A 22,003-nucleotide genomic window follows, 5' to 3' on the forward strand; every position below is an offset into this window, starting at 1 on the left:
TCTCGGCGTCAAGATCTGTGGCGCCGAGGTAAAACATGTTACCTCGACGCCAGGACTCATGGCGTTGACCCACAAAATTCAAAGATGAGTTTAAGTGTCTTTGGGCCAAATATAAATTTTATTAAAAAAAAGTTGAATAGTAAAAAATTAGGCCGACTCATCCTGCACGTTGCGCAGGCAAGCTGTAGAAAAGGGTAAAACCCAAAGCCAAGCGCACTGCAATTTTACACAAACGCCCCTTGCCCGCCGCCTATTTGTATTTTCCGCGCCTCGCTCCTCGTTCTTTCTTCCTTTTTTGTTTTGTTTTCTTTTTTTTTTCCCCAAACCCGTCGTCGGCTGCGGCACTCCTGAAGGTCGGAGGAAGCCCCCAAGCCTTGCCGCCGCCGCCGACGAACCCTACATCGGGAGGGACGAAGCGATGGAGGGCGCCAATGGAGTCGGCGGGTCGGAGAGCGAGCGGAAGCCGCTGTCGGAGGTGGTCGGCGACTGCGTCCAGCGCTGGTTCCAGGACGCGTACAAGGAGGCGCGCAAAGGGGACATCGCCAACCAGGTGCTTGTAGCGCAGATGTTCTTCTGGGGTTATGGGACCCCCAAGAACGAGCACAAGGTATAGCAACGCACCCTGTTTAAAATGAGATCTCTTTTGATTCAGGTTCCTTATTTAGTCGTCTGTGCTAGGTAGATGGGGATTCGATTCAGCTTCCTTGTTTAGTTTAATTTATTATTATAGTTTCTCCTTTTCATAGCGACGATTTCCTGTTTGGACGATCTTAAGGGACTCCTGGGTACTGGGTTTACCTGATTAAGTCAAGATTCAGATGTGTAGGGGTTTTAATCTGCGGACTTGCTTCCTGGTTGGGAGAGTTTTGAGTCGTTTCTAAAGAAAAGATTAAGCCCCCCGCCCTCCTGATTAAACCACAACAGAAACGCAGAGTATGGGGCGCTTCGTTTCTCTTTCTGACTGAATTAGTTGTTGAATTTTTGGCAGATGCAACATTAATATTAGTATCTCATCATAATCTATCCTAGTGATTCAGATCCAGCCTTAAGTCGCTTTGTTTGCGGTTAAGGTACTACATCCAATGGGACAACAAGCTTTTGTAGTGTCAACTGCTGCTTTTCTGGGCCTTTTATGCAATCTGCTGATAAGAACAATTGTTTCTCAATTTTGAGCACAAGCCATGGTGTTTGTTAATGCTACATAGGTGTAGCATGTACTTGTGCCTTTTTACTTGGTGATGAAATTATATATTTTTTGTTGGTAATAACTTCATGTTTGTGGTTGCATCCTGTGTGCCATTCCTTGGAGCTTAAGGTTGATTGATATAAAAGTTGTTCTGTTCATTGCTGTTTTTTTACTTTTTGTTTTGCCACTAACAATAACTGGCTTACAATGCTTCGATTCTCTCTTAATCCGGAGTTCTTTTGGCAGATCTGTTCATTCTCTACTCTCCATGGATATGTGAATTTGGGTTTACTTTAGATTAAAAATCACTATTTTACTGGTATAAAATATAAATTGACAAACGGTCTTTGAACTTGCCCAGCGGTGACATTTTGGTCACCAACTCTCAAATTTTGATATTTAAGCCCTAAAACTTGTACATTCATGTCATCTGGGTCATTGAACTTGTCACGGGCACTAGAATTGGTCCAAACGGGCTTTGATCTCTCTCTTCAGCTCCTGACCTCCCTGAGCAGCGTACCGGCGATAGCAGGCACCCATGCATAGCGAGCCCTCTCTTTTGTGTCGTCTTCTTCTGCTGCTGCTTCTCTGCCTCGTTCACCTTTGCCTCCATGGGCCTCGACCACCAAATCGCCCCTTGGGCACCAAATTAGCACCTCCACTCTTGGCCTTGGCCACGCAGGTGGACTGTGGTGGCGGGCACCTTCACCAGATTTGGGAAGGAAGAGGCTTGAGAGAGACACTAACACGTGGTGTCAGGTCCATGTCAAAACGTAATCAGCATGTCATGTCAGCGCATGGAGTGGGTCAAAGCCCGTTTGGACCAATGCTAGCACCCAAGACAAGCTCAGAGACCTAGATGACATCACCACATAAGTTTGGGGACCCATATATATATCAAAATTCGAGAGTTGGGGAAATAATACTGACATACAATTTCGTGAACTCAAATATCAAATTTTGGGAGTTGGGAACTGGGATGACACTGCCTTGTAAGTTTAGGGATTGGTCATGATATTTTCTTAATTTTCTCATGATATGCAATATTGTTGAGCTCTTGCTTTTTGGAATCATTTTATGGTGGGTATACTCATTAAAGGATTATGCATTTTGCACAGTAAGCATGATTTTTATCTGTTGACATCATGTTTCATGACTTGTGTATTGATTTGGCGAGTAAGTTCAAAAGGACACTAGAATGCTTCTTTTCTTTATCTATGGGATATGCTTTTACGGTTCTAAAAATACATATATATACTTAAATAGATTCAAACCATATAATGACTTTCCAGTTGGTAACAATATCAATGCTCTATGAATGGTGAAATTTCTTTTTTTCTTGGAGTATATAAGCAAGCAGAATGTGATTGATGTGGTGCGTGGTGAACCTGGCCTTCTATCCTCCTTTTCAGTTTCTACATCTCAGAAGTAAAAATAGCACACTAGGTATACATTTTTTTTCTCGAAAACACAGGAGAGCTGCGCCTCATTATATTAAGAAGAGAAAAGGGCAAGAGCCCAAATAACCCCACAAACACCACACACACACTCACGCCCCAACAGTTAAAAGGATTACATTCGCGCCCGTGACAAAAACCACACAAGGCGACCACTACTGAGCTAAACACTCTAAATACCGGGAAAGAGGGCAGTCAAGAATGATAGCCCTCGAACCCCTGCCATAGACCACAAGCGGCCCTCCTCACCGGCAATGATCAGAGCACCAGCTAAGTTTGGAGCTGCTCCATCAAACACACACCCATTGCCATGGTTCCATACAGGCCAAGCTCCGAGTATAATACAACAACAACAAAGCCTTTAAGTCCCAAACAAGTTGGGGTAGGCTAAGCTCCGAGTATAATGAGCGAATTAATTCCTTGCCTCGTCAACCCATCAACGGTGCTGCTACTAGCTTTCTCCCACCAAGCATGGAAGGATAATTCTGTTGGCTGAGGGGACAAGGTCTGAAGACCGACCTGTCTGAATAGATTGAACCAAACTTCTCTTGCGAACACATAATGGACAAGGAGATGGCCGATAGTCTCCTCTTCTTGGTCACAAAGGGGACAGTACACCGGATGAGGTGGCCCACGACATGCTAGGCGATCAGCCGTCCAGCACTTATTGTGCGTGACCAGCCACACAAAGAAGCGACATTTGGGCGGTGCCCATGATTTCCAAATCCTTTCCCATGGTCCAAAAAGAGTAGAACCCAAAAAGAAACCTTAGTATGCCGACTTAGCCGAATATTGTCCATTGGAGGAGAGCCTCCAAGAGTGTCTATCCTCAACCTCCAGCTGCAGCTGAAAATCCATCAGTAGATTCCATAAATGAAGGTAGTCAACAATCACACCAACTGTGTGAGCTCCCTGAATGTCCGAAATCCAAACCCGGTTAGTGAGGGCGTCCTGGACAGTGCGCCGCTTAACCCTCCTTTTAGGGATAGCCGCGAAAAGGCGAGGGGCAAGGTCTGCAATGCATTGCCCATGGAGCCACCGATCTGTCCAGAAAAGAGTATTTGCACCATCTCCAATTATAGAATTCACTGCTACTGAGAAGAAGGCTCTCACTTGCTCTGGCACAGGGAATGGGAGAGCAGCCCAAGGACGATGAGGCTCTGTTTTCTGCAGCCAAACCTATCTCATGCGCAGGGACCAGCCAAGAGACTTGAGATCTGAAATTTCTAGACCTCCGTGCTCCGGTAGGTGGTAAACTTTGACCCAGGCCACAAGACAATGGCCACCTTTTGCGTCTTTACGGCCACCTTTTGCGTCTTTACGGCCTCTCCAAAGAAAACCGCGCCGAATTTTATCCACCGCTTTGATAGCCCATGGAGGAAAATCAAAAGCCACAGCCAAGTAAATAAGCATACCAGTGAGGACAGATTGTACTTGTACCCTTCTTCCAGCCCTTGTCATTAGATCTGCCTTCCAGCCAGGGAGTTGAAAAAACACATAGTTCCTCTTATGTTGGATCTCTTTTCTAGTGGAACTCCCATTGAAACAAACGAGTGAGAACTTGCTCACCCGACTATCATTCAACGAAAGCTTAAGAAGTACATAGGAACTAGGTATACATTCAAAAGCCAGTATGCTAAGTATCGATCTCAGCATGGCATGTCAATGGTTGAAATTTGAAATGCCGGCAGAGCTGACCACTTGTTTGGCTTATTGGGTTGGGAATCTGGGTCACACACACAGCATATCTGACCCCATGGGCCTCTAAAATCTGACATTTGAGTGTGCTGGCTGGACTAGGCAAGCTGGTGAGGGTGCAAACCAAACAGAACTTGATCAACTAGAGGATTTCATCATAGTTGTATCGATCTTTTACCATTTTATAATCATCGAGGTCTGAATTCTTGAGACAATGCATTTAGAGGTTTACATGGTTAGCACTAGTGTTGCTAGTATTACCAAATTATTAAGATTTGTTTAGGGGCTCTGAGCTCCCTAGTACACTATCATTTAACGAACTATAGTAAGTTGGAATGCATCAAGTGGCACTCCCAGGAACTGAGACCAGCTCGGTGGGGGTGGGAGGTCAGCGGTGTGGCTGTCCATACTCACCACCCTGGTTTAAGTTGTCTTAACTCAAGTTTGGGTATTTCTTTTTAATCATAAAGAAAAACCACGTAGTTCCTCTTATGTTGGATCTCTTTTCAAGTGGAACTCCCATTGAAACAAGGGAGTGAGAACTTGCTCACCCAACTACCATTCAACGAAAGCTTAAAGAAGTACATAGGATCTAGGTGGGCAGTGGACTTGTACTTAGTGTTTAATCACCGATTTGGTCATCCAGACCTAGAGGAAAAGGTGGTCTGACTGCACTACTTTTAGATGATCATGTTATTTTTATTTTGACCCATTTTTTATGATCTGTATATGGCCATTCTCTTCTTGTATTTCTTAGTAGAGCCTAGGTATGCACTTATGTAGTCTAGCATCTGCTGTGTAAATCACAAATAAAGTGCACTTCACTGTTGAATTTGGAGATGGTTGAATCTGAATATTTCGTTGGATTAATGATACGCTTGATGGTTTTGAATCTTGCGTATGATTCCAATAGTGTTTACAAATTTATGTCCCTTTTTTGTCTGTATGCATATGGTGGTTTCAAAGTTCCTATTGTCAACTGCCCCATTAGCTATACTAATCTACACTCTGATTGTACTTTCTCCTCTTATTTCCTTATATTATCTTTTATATAGGGAAAACAATGGATGGATAGGGCATCAAGGTTCAGGTCTTCAGCTTTGAGGGTTGGCATGAAACGTCCAGGTATTCATCAATAAAGTTTGTTTGAGTTTATCTCATTTAAAGGTTTTCACATCTTGGATGTTAAACATTTTATTTTCCTGACTTCTCTTAAATTTCAGGATACAATGCAAGTGACACAGACTCTGATGATGAAAATGATGACGCCAACCAATAACACTCAGTTACAAATTGAGTTATTAGTTAGGAGATTCACAGGGTAAGAAAGTTTGGTATAAGCTGTTGCTCGCTTTTTCATGATTCCTAATATTTCCCTGACCCTAAACCCTATCCCTGGGATAAAATTTTCCTTGGTGTTGGGACTTCAGGGTTGAATTACTTGGTGGTTTATGCATTTATCACTACGTTTGAATTGCCACTGTCATACTGAGCTTGTGGTGATTAGATATCCTGACCTTTGTCGTTCTGTGTGCCACTGTTGCATGCTATTTACTGCAATGGAGTTCCTCGGGTGTTTAATGACAGAATTGGATTTTTATTTTCAGGTAATTACTAAGTTGTGGTTAATCTAGTGTCAGTCCCAGCAACTTGAGCATGCTGGGACTGCTTGTACGACTATGCGTGTCAGCAATCAAGTAAATCTTGTAAGCCCATTTGGATGCTTCAAAGTACAGTGTACTCAGTATCTGCTTGAAAAACCATGGGGATTATGATTTGGCAATGTTTAATTATATTTATTAATTCATTTTTACACCCGTTTTCTCATTTCCCCATCAAAGCAAGCATATCTAATGTTGAAAATCCATTTTGTGGGCTTATTTTAAATCACGCTGTAAATTGGTCCTGCTTCGTTTTAGAGCCATTCTATATAGTAATTTTTGGAGTAGCAAAAAGGCTGTCGGGATATTTCTGTTTTGCAGCTGAACTTCATTACTTTCTGTTATTACAAATTGGAACGGCGCTGGATTACAATTTTAGACGCTGCAGGGTAGGACGGCCTTGAATGCTGCAGGGCATGTGAGTGAAGTTGCTAGCGGAGATGGCGTCGATTGGTAGAGAAGCAGGGTATGTAACGGAATTAGAAATTGGGAATTATATATGTATTATAGATATAGATAGATTGAATTAGAATGGCTTTCAGAAATTATCCTTTGATACAACGAAATTTGGGAAAATTGCTCTTTGGTTATAAACGAAATTTAACTTTAAAAAATTTCATTTGGGTGGAGCGACATTAGGAAATTGTTCTCCCAAGGAGCCCAAGATCAGCCGCTCCGGCTGGCGGCTGGCCCACAGCCATGGCCACGCCGTGCCGGCAGCCTGCCTCCCTGGGTAACCGCCGTGCCGTACGCCCGTACCCCCGCCGGACCAACTCAAAATCGCCTCCTCCTACAGACGATATCTTAGAGTCGCTTACTGATTGGACGAAATCGAATGGATGAAACGTCAAAGTCGTTCGGCGAGAGTTAGTCCCTCTGCCGTAAAATGAATGGAAATTTTACTCCTCGAGAAGTCAAATAATATCAACTTTAACCAAATATCGAATCACTAAATATATTTTTAAAATGAATCTATTTAAAAATACAAATGAGGATACTATTTTCAACAAATTAATTAAATTTGGAATAATTTGACAACGAAACTTCTATTTTTTTTTTAACAGAGGGAGTATAATTTTAAGAGCCGTGTCGGCTTCCCACGTGACAAAATGGAAAGCGGTAATGATAAGCCATGGTCGTCCGTGTGTGACCCCCGTCCGGACATAGCTTCGCAAGAGCGGGCCCTATCTCTCTATCTTTCTTAGAAACAGAAAAACGAATCTCCACTCGCTCAGCGCCTGACGCAGTAGCGTGGCCCCTTATTCGTCCACGCCCCTTTCCACACCGAGTGCTCGTCGGCTGCCGCGCCGTGCCCCACTGCCCCGCGCCCCATCGCCTGTGCCGCTCGTTCCCTCGCCGTTTGTTCCTCCGTCTCCCATCGTCGTCGCGTGCGCCATTGACCTGCCATGGCCGCTGGGGCGCATGTACCGTGGCACATCAGGTCTTCCTCGGCCAAGCCAAGGGCACCCACGAGTGCAGCGCGGTGGTGGTGATGCTCGCGCGCCATGGCATGCTGTCGACTCCGACCCTGACGGCCAAAATCGATCGGCTCGGCCTTCCCCTCCCCTATGCTGCATATGTATGTTTTAAGTGTTTCAAACATTTTAGATGTATGTTTCAATTATTTCATCTTGATGTTGCAAAAGTAGATTGAGGGATGTTGTGTATGTTGCAAGTGTTTCAGAGGCATGCTGCAAGCGTTTGTTCAAAATGTTTCATCTCTTTCTAGACGTATGTTGCAATCGTTTAGGGTATTGCATATGTTGTAACTGTATGTTCCAAATATTTCAGCTGTTTTAGTCTCATGTTACAGCAAGTGGTTTCATATTACAAGTTGCAAGTGTTTTTTGGATGTTTCATGTGCTTCACACATGTTGTAACATCATGTTTCAAATGTTTCATCCGTTTTCAGTCTTATGTTGTATTCATGTTGCAAGTGTTTTATGTTGTTCGGCCGGAGGGCGAGCCGGGGGCCGGCGGACGAGGCACGCGTTGCGCCGGGGGGGCTAACAGATTGGGGCGCTAGGGCCGGCGAACAGAGGTGTTGGGGGCCCACGGACGAGGGTGCTGCAAGTTGGGGTGCGCTGAGGGCGTGCTCGTCCTCAGGTGCTTATCCCGACTCCCGCGTGTCACCCCCACGGATAGCCCCAGAGAGAGAGAGAGAGGAGGGGGTTAGGGGAAAGACCACCTGGCGCACATATGGGCTAGAGTGCACTCGGGGGGGGGGGGGGCGAAGGCGGATGGGGACGGGCTATGCGGGCGTCTGGATGCACGTGTCTGTCCAAACGTTCAAGCGCTAGCCACGCCGAACAGAAAGTCGTTCTATGGTGAAAAGATTTTCTTTATTGTTTTTTGTAAAAAAAATGCTTATCTGTGATATATTTTTGTAAATTTCATTCAAAATTGTATTAGAAAAGAAATCATAATGTATGTTTGGTTAGGATGCGGAACCTTGGCTGTTTAGGTCTTCAAGAGGGGAAGGCTTGAAAACGGAACATGACAACACAGTTACGGTAGCAATGCACTAACGCTCGTGGTCCTAAAACTCTACAAAACCGAGACGAGAGCACCAAAATAGAGTTCTTGAATGAAAAAAAACATTCGAGCAGTATTAGGGCAGCTCCACCGATTGACTTTTAAGCTAGCTCTAAATATTTTTCTCATATTTTAATACTCCCTCCGTTCCAAATTATAAGTCACTTAGCTAGCGCCATACCAGTAGTAGGAGATACAGTAGTGACTTGGCTTTGGGGTGGTTTCTCCGTGGACAATGCCACCTTCGTGAAGAGCCCGATACCCCAATCCCGATACCCCCTCTTGTCGAGGATCAAAAAGGGATTGGGGAAGCAGGAACCTCGGGAGGCTCGCCGGAGTCAACCCAATTTATTCTGCCTTTTTGCTGGGATTTGTTCTTGTCCTTCTGAAAAGCTCGTTTTTCTTTCATCTGATCGAAGTGATTCCTCAAGATCAGGTTAAACAAGTGAATCATCAGACATCTTACTATAGGATCAAACTTAAGGCCTAGGTCTTTCTTCAAAGATAAGTACTGACCTTTCCTACTGTGTCAAAGCAAGAATCCTTAGAATGGGATTCTAACTCAGCACCTTTTGTTTTTGGATTTTGAAAAGAGTTGCTCTTTAGAGAGCATTGTACGATGAAAGTTCATCTATTTTGCTATATATCTCGACATATTATTATATCTAGATGCATAGCAAAATAGATGTACCAAAAAAGTCAAAACGACTTATAATTTGGAACGGATGGAGTAGAAGAGAGAGAAAAGCTAGCTCTTAATTAAGAGCTAAGCTCTTTCACACATTTCAAGGTGATGTGAGAATGTCATGTGGGGTTATTCATGTTAAAAGCTATGTGCTAAAAATTAACACTATTAAAGAAGTTGGCTTAGAGCTAATAACTAGCTCTAACCATTGTGGGTGCACTTACTTTCTACTACTGCTATATATATTGATTAAAATGGCAAGTCAGAGGTCATGCAACATTCAAGGAGATAGGTATCCCTGACTTCAGATAACGGATAACATTTATTCAATTCACTTTCTTAGCCGCGTTGGTCTGATCCGTTGCAGTACTAACATTGTTTGAACAGCGCTAAGACCAACGGATCATGCAGCAGTCAGCACTCAACACATTGTTTTCTCAAATCTCCCTGACATGTGGCCATGACGAGGTTGAGTATTACCAAGGGCAGGCGACGTGTACCCTGTTGTTGTGTAAACTAAACAATTCGTTTCAAGAAAATCACTATCACATCCATGACCTTGCTTATTTGATGGACCAACTCAGTAATTATGTACTCAGGTTGGTTCGTCGGGAGTTTCGACGTCTCGCGCTTCACTGCCATAGTAGCCGTTGGGCTGTACGGCAAATACCGGACGTGTCCGGTATTGTCCAACGGCTACATAACAGCTAGTTTTTCAAAGGGGCTATAAATACCGCTTAGCCTCCACCTTTGGAGGCTGCTGATTCTGCTGATCCTTTAGCACGTTTTTTAGCCTTGCAAACACTCTCCAACCCTCTCTTAGTGAGTGATTGATTCAAACTTGTAAAATCCATCTTGTGGGTTGAGTGAGACTCAAAATTGAGAGCAAGCCACCCTTGAGTACTTGGGCATATTTGTCGATCTCGTGATTTGTATTTGTTACTCTTGCACTTTTTGGTCCTAGACGGCTAGGCGTCACCAGAGAGCATCCGAGTGATTGTGGTATGCCTTGGAAAGTTTGTAATAGTTGATTCCGCCGTCGGAAGGGTAGGAATCAACTAGTGGAAGGAGGAAAATGAGTTGGAATAGACTCCGGCTAGAGTAACCTTCGTGGTACCCTCTAGGGCTGACCTTCGTTGGGTCGTCTGCAACCTTCTCAACGGAGATTAGGACTCAACTGAGTTCGAACTTCGGTAAAACAAATACCTTGTCTCGATCTCTCTCTACATATGGTATTTGTGATCTTTGTGTGTTGTTTAAGCTTATCTGCAGGTTACCAATAGTGGTCTAGACCTTGGTTTGAAAAGAGAGATCAATCGGAGCAAGTTGAGAGCTGGCCGGACAAACCCGTGAATAACGGCCGTGTCCGGTATTTGGTCACTGCGCTGAATTTGTATACCTGTTGCTCTAACTTGTTTGTTGCAGGGTTGTATCTTCTAGACTTATTCTATATACCTTGTATTCATTATTGGTTAACTCATGAGGGGTTTATTTCTCTGATTTGGGGTTTCCAAGTAATTGAAAACTCCAACACTAATTGTTTTCATATTTTAAAGGGTTAAATTTTAGAAATACCTATTCACCCCCTCTATAGGTGGCATCCTCGGTCCTTTCACTAGTAACTAGCTCTAACCATTGCGGGGTGCACCTACTTTCTACTGCTACTATATATACCGATTAAAATGGCAAGTCAGAGGTCATGCAACATTCAAGGAGATAGGTATCCCTGACTTCAGATAACGGATAACATTTATTCAATTCACTTTCTTAGCCGCGTTGGCCTGATCCGTTGCAGTACTAACATTGTTTGAACAGCGCTAAGACCAACGGATCATGCAGCAGTCAGCACTCAGCACATTGTTTTCTCAAATCTCCTTGACATGTGGCCATGACGAGGTTGAGTATTGCCAAGGGCAGGCGACGTGTACCCTGTTGTTGTGTAAACTAAACAATTCGTTTCAAGAAAGTCACTATCACATCCATGACCTTGCTTATTTGATGGGCCAACTCAGTAATTATGTACTGCATGCAAACTGTATTATAGAAGATAACATTTTGAAATCCTGGTTGTACACGTGCATAGTTGGCAAGTCATCTGTCAAATGTGACCTAAACCTTGAGAGAAGGAATCAGAAGACTTGCAAGCACGACTACATGATATTCAGTTGGACCTGTGGACCTGTGGTACTAGGACAGAAAAAATATTCAGAAAAAGGTAGGGCTCAAAGATTCTGGTTTAGTAATTCTTTTTCATGTATATTTGATTTTCATTGTTTTGGTATAGTCCTTGGATGACATTTTATATATGCATATCAATATATACTAGTTGGCTTTTCCCCCCTAAGACGCCAATAAAATCAGTCTTCTAGAGTTCAGTTATTGAATATGATTGAAAAATTAAAATATTTGATGGGAGAGGGTGCCTATAGCTAACCTATAAACATAAAGGACACTCACCGGTTGATGAAGACATTTGAATATACTTTATGTCTTGTTCATTTATCTCTTTTTTTTTTCCATTTGTCTAGTACTTATGTTGTTTGTGTCTCATCTCTATAGCATGAGAGGGTGCCCTAGTTTGGCAAGCCTAGGGAGCACTAGAGTGACGCGGTCTCTTTTAAGGTGAGCGCCCACTGATCTATCGGAAACTAAAGGAGCTTATTGGAACTTATCGTCGTTCACTTTGTATAGATTTTAGAAAAACAGTCCCAACTACTAGTAGCTGACAAGTTATTTTATCAACCTTGTTCATGCTCAAAAAAATTTATCAACCTTGTGGCCATGAATTTGGTGGTACAATCATATCTCATGATTTTGTCAAGTGGCTAACTTTGATTCATCAGGTCAAGTCTTGCTCGTTTACGTCAGACAAATTAAAGGGCGACTTAGAAGATCTTTATGCTGAACTATTTGTGGACTAAAGAAATAAACGTGGTTTTCGTTCACTGATGAACTTGGTGAAGTAAAAGCTTGAAGTGCCTTAGTATAGCTTTGTTGTCCATATCATGGTATATTCTTTTCTGACCAACGTTTGAAAATTAGGAAATCAATGGTATTGTCTAATTTACTCTACTGATTATTTACACAGTGACAAACTCACACGTTGCTTAACTTTTTGCGATCTCGATCGATACGACCATCCTATCTATGGACTTCTCATTTATTACCATCTGATGGTTTTGATTGGAGACAGATTACATATACTGAGGGTATGCTTTGCTGTAGGACTTTGAATTCAAACACGGATTAAATTAAACACTCTTATTTTAAGCACTGATTTGATTAGGTTTCTAGTATTTTTTTTTTCAATTCAATGTCAACTCCAAGACTGCCGTACGTGAATCTTTGAGACATGCGGTCAGTAAAGAACAGTAGACAGTTTGTGTTGAGGTTCTGATTGCTGACGCATGCATGTGAGCTTGTTGATTTAGTCCCGTCGGCTTCTAACTGGGTTTGAAATACCTGCTGAATTCACAGAAAATCTCCAACAAGAAAAGACTTTTGGTCTTCTCCTGTCAACGACATAGATTAAAGAAGAATTCTAAGATGACTGAACTGATGTCTTAAGCATGTGTCCAACAACATTTTTGTCCCGTTCCTTTTACCAAAGACCAATTTCACTGAAACTGCTGCGTAGAACCAGAGCTAGCTTTACTCGCAAATGAAAATATATTTGGTCGGAGGTTTCTTATGTTTTTTTTGAAGCAAATATATTGTTTTGTTTTCATCACTGCCACTTTGGCAGTATATGTATATTTGCTTCTTATTTCGTGTCACATTGACATTCAATCAGCATGATATGAAGCTGAAAGGCTTTTGTTCTGTTAAAAAGTGTTCATGCATACATGAGTATATGTTCCTGCGTTACGTAGACTGTCCGACAGAAGGGGAGTACCTAATCCTAACTCAACGCAGCACATAAGTTTGTAGCCAGGGCCTTTTGTTTAGACTTTAGATTAACTGGAAAATGATCAAAATGATCTGAAAATTAAACCGGGACATAGGTGTCGCTGTCGTCTGAGTCTGAAACCGAGTGCTTATCCCGGCCTGTTTGTGTCTGCCGACCATCTCTAGCGACAGGCCACTTGTTTGACAATAATATACGTCTAGCACTCATCAAGGTCAAACTTGAGAGTGTCACATCACACTGTAATGTCTTTTCGTGGACGGAAATTCCTCTCGCAGGGAGGCAAACGATCGAAACAATAGAGTAAAATACTGCTACCGTGCTTAGATGGTGGACATCTTGCGGATCGGATGAAGCAATCGTTGCAAACGGAGGAGGGCGGCGGACGCCCACCGTAACGCCGGCGGCCGGCCCCGCAACTAGCATTAAAAGGTTTGGTCCGGCTGCGGCAGCTAGCCGCACAGCACCAAGAGATAAGCTTGAGATGCTTGACGGCCGGCTTGAGGCCTGGGACCGGGAGGGGAGGCTGGGACTGGGACACAGGGAAGCACAGGACTAGGAAGGTGTTGCCGCTGTCTGCTGTGCTGACTGCTCTGGTCTGGCCTCTGCTGCAGGACTGAGTGCTACAGTGGGTCTTCCTTCTGCTCGAGGTAGTACGCCAAATGAGCAGAGTACCCTCGGAAGCTTCCCCGGTGCTGGCGCTTTCACGGCTGGTGGACCCAGTTGTCGGGGACAAGGAACGCAACACGGCACACATGGCGTGTCAGCGGTGGCGGGTTCGCAGCACACTGCCGTGGGGATGAAGGCGCCGGTCAGACGTCACCTGTGACGCATGCCGTCTCTTCTTCGCCATCAAGTTGCTGTCCTGCTACTCAATCCATTATTGTATTCATTAATATTAATTAATATTATTATTACTCCCGTGGAGCAGGTGCTGAGATCTTTTCCTTTTGAGCAACTTGCTACAGCCGGATAGCTAAGCCAGCTCGGCCGGCTAGCAGCTCCGAGAGTCACATCGTTATCCACCCGGAGAAAAGCAGAATGACTTCGCGTCGTGAGTAGAGCTGGGACTTGGGACTTGGGCCGTGCTATTGGAGGCGAGTCATGGCAAGGTCTTTTAGCATGACCCGTAGCAAGGCACGATAAGAAATATTTTAGGTCATACCGGCACGACACGAACATTAAGATCGTGTCGTGTCTAGATCTCGGCACGCGGGTTACATGACCTGACCCGTATTTTGGGCCGTGCTTGGCCGGCGCGGCACGAAAATGACATGTAGATATTTCTATAATTATACAATGTAATTTTCTAGCATTTACTATACTATCTCTCATCTAATTCTTGAATAGATTATAAAAATCATTAAAATTTTAATTAAAATAGTACAAACAAGATATATATATTTCGTATTATGAGCCAAAAAAGAAAACTAGCAGAGATATTTTGAGGGCCGTGCTTGGGCCGGCACGACTCGAAGGTGTGCCGGTGTGCCACGGGCCGTGCTTGGCCGATGAAAAGATTCACCATGCCATGTCGGTACGGCCCGACGTGCCTCCCGTGCCTAGAGGGCACGATCCGAAATGGCACGGAGCACAAGAGGGTCGTGCCGTGCCAGCAAGGCCCGACCCAAGTCCCACCACCTCTAGTCATTAGCCAGCGATACATCATGCTGCCCTTTAAGACTTCTCAAGCGGTTTTTCGATCGATACATTTTCCTTCACAAGGTACTATGGGGCTATCACATAACCACTTTTGTAGGTTGTTAAGAGGAGAGGCTTTTCAAGTGCCTCAATGTACAACTTAACTCAAAGGCCTCATATTACCACATTCGTAAATCTATTTTAGGAGACAGGCAATTTTTTACTTCCTCCGTAAATAAAACGTCTGTCTCTATTAATGATTGAATAGTGTCTCATAAAATCATTTATGTAGTAGTGTAGAACTATCTCTAGGTTAACCCTTTTATGTGATGTGAGAGGACAAAAACATGAGCCTAAAGTAGGTGGATGGTAGCACATGGTTTGCTTAGCATACATAGTGGTTTTGAACCATTTGGACTTGAGGTGTCGGTGCAGAAAGTGACCAACAAGTAAATATTTATAGTTTTGCCGTACATTGTGATCGAAGGTGGCCTAGCACTCAATGACACAAGGTTTATACTGGTTCAGGCAATGTGCCCTACGTCCAGTTCGAGTCGGTCGGTGACTTTATTCCTGAGCCTAGGTGCTCGAAGTTTGCAGTGGGGTTGCAAACGAGAAGGAGAAAGATAGGGGGTACAAGAGGTCCGGTCGGAAGGGCCGAGAGTGACGGGACCTCTGCTATAAGCTAAGTGTTCAAACGTGTGCTTGTGGTTCGAACCTGGTGGTTCTGTGGTTGTGAACTAGTGAACTTGATCGATCTAAATGAATCTGAATGTTGGAAGAGAGCGCATCCCCTTTATAGATGAAGGGGGTGGCCTTACAAGTGAGAGGGAAGGAGTATGTTTGCTGCTAAGTCTTGTTTCCCATACCGACGGGTACAAGATGATGGTAGACGCCCACAACACTGTTGGATGCCAGATGCACGTGGGAGGTTATGTTGTCTTCTTCAGGTATGGCAGACGTCGGCGCCTACCACACTGATGATACCTGGAGGTTTGCAAGGGGTTTTACCATGTTCGCCTGGTATGGTAAATGTCGGTGCCCACAACACTGTCGATGCCCAGAGGCATGTGGGGGGGCCTTACCGTATGGGAGTTAATGGCGTCCACAATACTGTAGGGGAAAATGTCGGCGCCTACAACACTGCTTGGGCTCTATTGTGCTAGAGAGGTTGCAGAGTACTGTTTCTACAGGTGTACAGAGTACGGTCCCCTGTATTGCGGTTTGACTTGTGTGTCCTGCCTTACTTTCTTCGTCTATTTCATGGTCCTTACCGAGCGGGTGTCCCCGGTCGGTTGGTCCTAGTCGGCTCTGATCGTGCCAGTCAAAGAAGAGCAGTGAGCAGGAATTTGGTGCATCTCTGGTCGGAGATGCGGGTCAGAGTCAGAAGTAGTGTTTTGACCAAGCCTTCTGGTCGGAGAGGCTGTCCGGAGGCGGGCTGAAGACTGAAGCGAGCGCTCCGGTCGGAGAGGTAGCCAAAGTCGGGCTGGAGACCGAAGCGAACGCTCCGGTCGGAGAGGTGGGCTAGAGTTGGAAATGGGTGTCGTTCCTCCTCGGTCGAACCTTCCGGTCGGTGATTGGATCACCCTTCTGGCCTGTTGTTTAGGTAATCGGACCAGCCCATGAGTTGCGTGTTCATTTGCCACGTTGCCTGCTGGGCTGAGCCTTTGTTGGAAAGCCGGTCCATGAGGGACCCTGAGTTTATGAACCTGATAGGAGCCCCCGAGGCCCCGGGCGATTCGGGTAGAATCGTCTTGGGGTTTTTTGACTTGACGGTGGGTGCGCGCGAGCGCACCCATGGGTGTAGCCCCCAAGCCCCCGGGTGATTCGGGCAAAATCGTCTGGGGGTGTTTGTTTAGCGGGCGTGTGTGTGTGTGTTTTTAGTCGAGATGGAGTCGTCAACCAAGGTGTCGTTGCGTAGCCGAGGCGGTTAGTTTTTAGGGATTGGGTGAGATGGAGCTCGCAGATCCTAGCGTCGGTGCGTGCCGTGGGATCAGGCAAGGCAGTTAGTTTAGGGATCAGACGAGATGGAACTAGTGGATCCTTGCGTCAGTGCGCGCCATGGGATCGGACGAGGCAGTTAGTTTAGGGATCGGACGAGACGAAGCTCATGGGTCCAAGCGTCGGTGTGCGCCGGGGGATCGAGCGAGTTGGAGTCGTGGATCCTAGCCTCGGTGCAGCCCGTGCAGCCGAGGTAGTTAGTTAGTTAGTTTATGGATCGGGCAAGTCAGAGCTCGCGGATCCTAATGGGGCAAGTTTGGGGTCGCAGACCTAGGTGTTTTTGGTGTGTAGTCGAGGTGTAGCCGAGGGATGGGGTGAGTTCGAGGTCATAGACCCAGGCATTTGGTGTGCAGTCAAACCGTAGCTGAGGGATGGGGCGAGTTTGGGGTCATAGACCTAGGCATTTGGTGTGCAGTCAAAGCATAGCCGAGGGATTGGGCGAGTTTGGGGTCGTAGACCCAGGTGTTTGGTGTGCAATCGAAGCATAGCCGAGGGATGGAGCGAGTTCGGGGTCACAGACCCAGACATTTGGTGTCTTTAGCCCTCGAGCCCCATTGGGCTTTGGTAGGGGTCGGTTTGAGTTGTGTGTGTTACCCCATCCTCGGTTTCTCACAACTAGAGGGGCTGAGCTTTGTCGCTTGCCTCGATCGCTTGGGCTTGAGTGACGCGCTCGGTGAGTTCGCTAATGGGTATGATCGAGTGAAATATGGGTACGTCGTTCGTGACGGGGTCAGTACAGCCCTCTTGTGACATTCCACTGCTCCTTTACCTGCAACCCGGCAGATGCCTAGGTCGTTTTGGAGACCGACCCGGGTGGCCTACTAGCCTTTCCTCAATGGAGATTCTGTGGGCTTAGCGGGAGGTTTAGGATCGAACGAGAAGATTGAGATGACCCTATCTGCTTTGGGGCAGACCGAGCGAGGGCCGCATGGGGCTCATCTGCATTTTTCTCCCCTAGCTCTGTTAGACGTGGGGCGACCTCGAGCCCTTCTTGGGCCGGACTTCAAACCCCAGTCGATCGTTGCTCATGTCGAATGTGGCAACTGCCGCTTCGTGATGCAACACGAAGCATTGTGATGCATTTCGCTGCATGTGCGATGCTTTAGTTCCCGAGCCCCCAGGCATTCAGGGCCCGAATCATTCGGGGGCATGGGCGTATGTAATGAATGCGCGTATAGATGTATGAAATGATTATAAAGAAATAGTGGGGGTCGGCAGTATTACCTTGATGAGTCGAGTGACGGGGTTTGAAGATCTCCAATCGGAAATGTCCGACCGAGACCCATGCGCGTCATTCATGACAGAGTTGGCGTGGCCTATATGGGGCATCCCTTCGCTCTTTACCTATCTCTCGGTATTTTCCTGAGTTGTTCGATCGACTTAGGAGGCCCAATGGTTTCTCCTGGCGGAGATCCCGTCGTTTGGGTTTTTCCAAGTCCCACCTAGGGAGGCGGAGAGCCGCCTTCGCGTGGTGACGCTCTGGTTTTTGTGCCAGGTGTGCGGTAGTGGTGGGCCATACCCAGGCCATGTCCCATCTTACTAGGCAACATTCCATCTGACCAGGCGTCGTTTTGTCGTCTTGTGTGTGTCCCATCAGTCAGGGTGTGTCCCATTGTTTCCCATCCACATTGAATGGGGGAAAGGAGAGAGTTTTCTGCTCTGATCTTTTGCCCCTCTTCGGCTATCGCATTTTCTCCTTAAATATGGGTAGGGAGAGGGCTTCTCATCGCAGTCCTTTGCCTGTTCTCTAACTATTGCCTTTCCTCCTTCTTCCTCCTCATCGAGAGTGCCTGTATGCCGTGGCGGTTCCTAAGTGAGAGAGAGGGTAAGCAAGGGGGAGGACTTATAGATCCTTTCATGAATCTGGAGCACGATATCAAGCTGGAGGCTGCCCGAGGCGACACTGGCCATTTTTGCCTGAGAAGGAGTGGCTTCTACCGAAGGAGGTGGCGTGCTGGATTCATCTGCGAGGCATTTTTTGGGATGGAGCTGTGTGTGCATTTTTTCTGGTGGATCTTTACCGGGCAAGCGTTATTGGAGGGGAAGTTGCCTAGGATCATGCTAGTAGAGGGTTCTATGCCTACAGCTGCTCAGGTTGGCCAGTTCATAAAGTTTGATGAGATCTCTTCTAGCCATGGTGGCCATACCTCGGTAGCGGCATCCCTGCCTAGGAGCTGCCTCGACTGCATGAGAAGGTCAGGAGCTCCATGCTCTTCTATTGAACATCTATGGGTGCAATGCCCTTGAGGTACCCGTTGCACTCACCGAAGTCGAGGGAACGGAACAAGGCTGGTCCCTTGAGGTACCCGTTGCGCTCGCCGAAGTCGAGTGAGCAGAACCGGGCGGGGCCCCTATGGCGGTGGTTATCTCCGGCGGTGTGTGCCATGGCCTCTCCTTTGGTGTCAGGCAATGTCGTTGAGCGACCGTGGTAGTATTTGGAGTAGAAGTAGTTTAGAAAATATAGTAGTTGAGTTCATGGGTGAGCCCCGTGTGAACAGTTTTTGTATCAATGAATACATCAGTTCTGTTTTTGTGATAGAACCACTATCCGTTCCTTGTTTTTATCCTAGCATAACTTTTGTTTTTTATCCTTTGTTTTTTGCACCTACCTATTAGTTCTGTAGGCTGTAGCTTTTAAGAACCTGGGCATGGCCCGCGGGGCTCGGCTGCTCGTAACCGTAGGTCGTGGCGGGGCGCGTTCGGTTAGGAGTAAGAACAAAGTCACGTAGGGTAATCAAAGGAATGGAATGTGCTTTCGTTTAGGGACAAAGTTGTTACCATGTGATAGTAAAAAAGAGAGGTAGTATTTAGTATTGTACCCTCATGGAGCCCCTAAGCAACCCGAGCTAAAAGTGTTTGGGCTGGGGTGCTTTACAGGAGCAAGTGTTGACTAAAAAGCGGTAAGACCAAATTTAGGGAAAAACGACGTAGCTGTTCAATGTTCCAAGTGTTGATGAGAACATTGTCATTGTCATCCTCTAGTCGGTAGGTGCCCAGTCAGATCACCTTGGTCACCGTATAGGGTCCTTCATATGGTGGAGAGAGTTTGTGTTTTTCCTTCGTTGATTGGGTCCTCCGGAGTACGAGATCACCGACTTCGAGGATCCTCCCCCTAATCTTCCTTTCATGGTACCTACAGAGAGTTTGCTGGTAGCGACCGAAGCACGAAGCAGATGATGGTCGTCTCACGGGCCTCTTTGAGTAGGTCGACTGTGTATTGCTGAGCCTCTACGGCTCGGTCGTGGTCGAAAGCCTTCACTCTTGGGGCACCGTGGTCGAGGTTGGAGGATAGTACTGCTTTAGCTCCATAGGCCATGAAGAAGGGTGTGAACCCTGTGGATTGGTTCGGGGTTGTTCTTAGGCTCCAGAGGATCGTTGGGACCTCTGCAACCCATCATCCGACGTACTTGTTGAGTCGATCGAAGATGCATGACTTGAGTCCTTGGAGGACCATGCCATTGGCACGCTCGACCTGACCATTAGTACGTGGGTGTCCGATCGAGGCCCAGTCAATTCTAATGCCATATCCATCACTGAAGTCCAAGAACTTCTTCCCTATGAAGTTAGTCTTGTGGTCAATGATGATGTAGTTAGGAACGCCGAATCGGTAGATGATGTCAAAGAAGAATTTGACCGCCTCTTCTGACTGGATGTTGGTGATGGGCTTGGCCTCTATCCACTTGGTGAACTTGTTGACTACTACGAGTAGGTGAGTGAAGCCATTTGGGCCCTTTTTTAGGGGTCCCACCATGTCGAGGCTCTAGACCACAAATGGCCAGGTGATAGGGATGGTTTGGAGCTCCTGTGTAGGCAATTGGGTTTGCCGAGCATAGAACTAGCATCCTTCACACCTATGGATGACCTTCTCTGCATCTCGTAGCACGATTGGCCAGTAAAAACCTTGGCGAAAGGCTTTTCCGACCAGTGACCTTGGGGCCACGTGATGTCCACAAATCCTGGCATGGACCTCGAGGAGGAGCTGCTTCCCCTGGTTGGTGGGGATGCACTTCATGAGAACCCCCAATGGACTCTGTTTGTAGAGTTCATTACTGAGCGCGACGAAGGTCTTGGCACATCGAGTGATCCGTCAGGCTTTAGTCCTTTCGGGTGGGAGAACCTCCTCAAGGAGGTAGGCGAGTAGCGGCGCTCACCAGTCAGTTTGTTTGAGTGCCAATACGGCGACGTTAGAGGGTGATGTTGTCATGGAGGTACTAGGATCGGAGCCCCCGAGCGCTGGCTTGGCATTGGGGTAGGAGCCCCGAGGCGCTAGCTTGGCATTGGGGTCGGAGCCCCCTGGCACCGGCTGTGCGTTGGGGTGTGTCTGGACCGAACCTTCCAAGATGCGGGCGGACGGCTCATGGACGTTGTTGATGAAGACCCCGCTTGGGGATGGATCCCACCTGGAGGCCAATTTTGCGAGAAAATCGGTGGCATCATTGTTCTTTCGGGGGACGTGATGCAGCTCGATCCCTTGGAATTTGTCCTCAAGCTTGCACACCTCTTGATAGTATGCTACCATGAGGGGGCTTTTGTAGGAGGACTCCTTCATGACCTGATCAACGACCAGCTCTGAGTCACCGTGAACATAGAGTCACGTAGCACCAAGCTCGATGGTGATGCATAGTCCATTGATGAGGGCCTCATATTCTGTGGCGTTGCTTGAGGCTAAAAAGTGGAGGCGAATGACGTAGCGGATCCTACTCCTATCCGGGGAGATTAGAACCACTCCAGCCCCCGAGCCAGGCGCCATTACGGACCCATCGAAGTACATTGTCTAGTACTTGTGGGTGACGTCCGGGGTCGGTAGCTACACCTCTATCCATTCGGTGACAAAATCTGTGAGGGCCTAAGATTTAATGGTGGTATGGGGGATGTACCTCATGTCATGGCCCATGAGTTCGAGTGCCCATTTAGAGATCCAACCCATGACGTCATGGTTGTGGATGATGTCCCCGAGCAGGTATGAAGTGACGACCATGACTTCGTGGTCGGTGAAGTAGTGCAGGAGCTTTCTAGTCACCATCAGCACGGCGTATAGGCGTTTCTGCACCTAGGGGTACTAGACCTTGGGGTCGGTGAGTACTTCACCAATGAAGTATACGGGCCGCTAGACCTTAAGGTGGTGTCCTGGCTCCTCCCTTTCGACAACCAGCATGGCGCTTACCACATGGTTGCTGGCCGTGATGTAGAGGAGAAGGGGTTCTCCCTGTTTGGGAGCAACAAGGATTGGGG

At 46.5% G+C, this 22,003-nt stretch overlaps 1 protein-coding gene across 1 annotated transcript; it reads left to right on the forward strand.

Moving 5' to 3' along the window:
- The first annotated feature begins 286 nt into the window (after positions 1-286).
- LOC136518513 (uncharacterized) lies at positions 287-6,154 on the forward strand. Its single transcript, XM_066512177.1, has 4 exons — positions 287-607; positions 5,397-5,466; positions 5,565-5,662; positions 5,949-6,154. The coding sequence occupies exons 1-3, from the start codon at positions 419-421 to the stop codon at positions 5,618-5,620; spliced, it is 315 nt and encodes a 104-aa protein (XP_066368274.1). The 5' UTR covers positions 287-418; the 3' UTR covers positions 5,621-5,662; positions 5,949-6,154.
- Positions 6,155-22,003: the final 15,849 nt, after the last annotated feature.

Source organism: Miscanthus floridulus, chromosome 17 (assembly GCF_019320115.1).
Source record: "Miscanthus floridulus cultivar M001 chromosome 17, ASM1932011v1, whole genome shotgun sequence".
NCBI lineage: Eukaryota > Viridiplantae > Streptophyta > Magnoliopsida > Poales > Poaceae > Miscanthus > Miscanthus floridulus.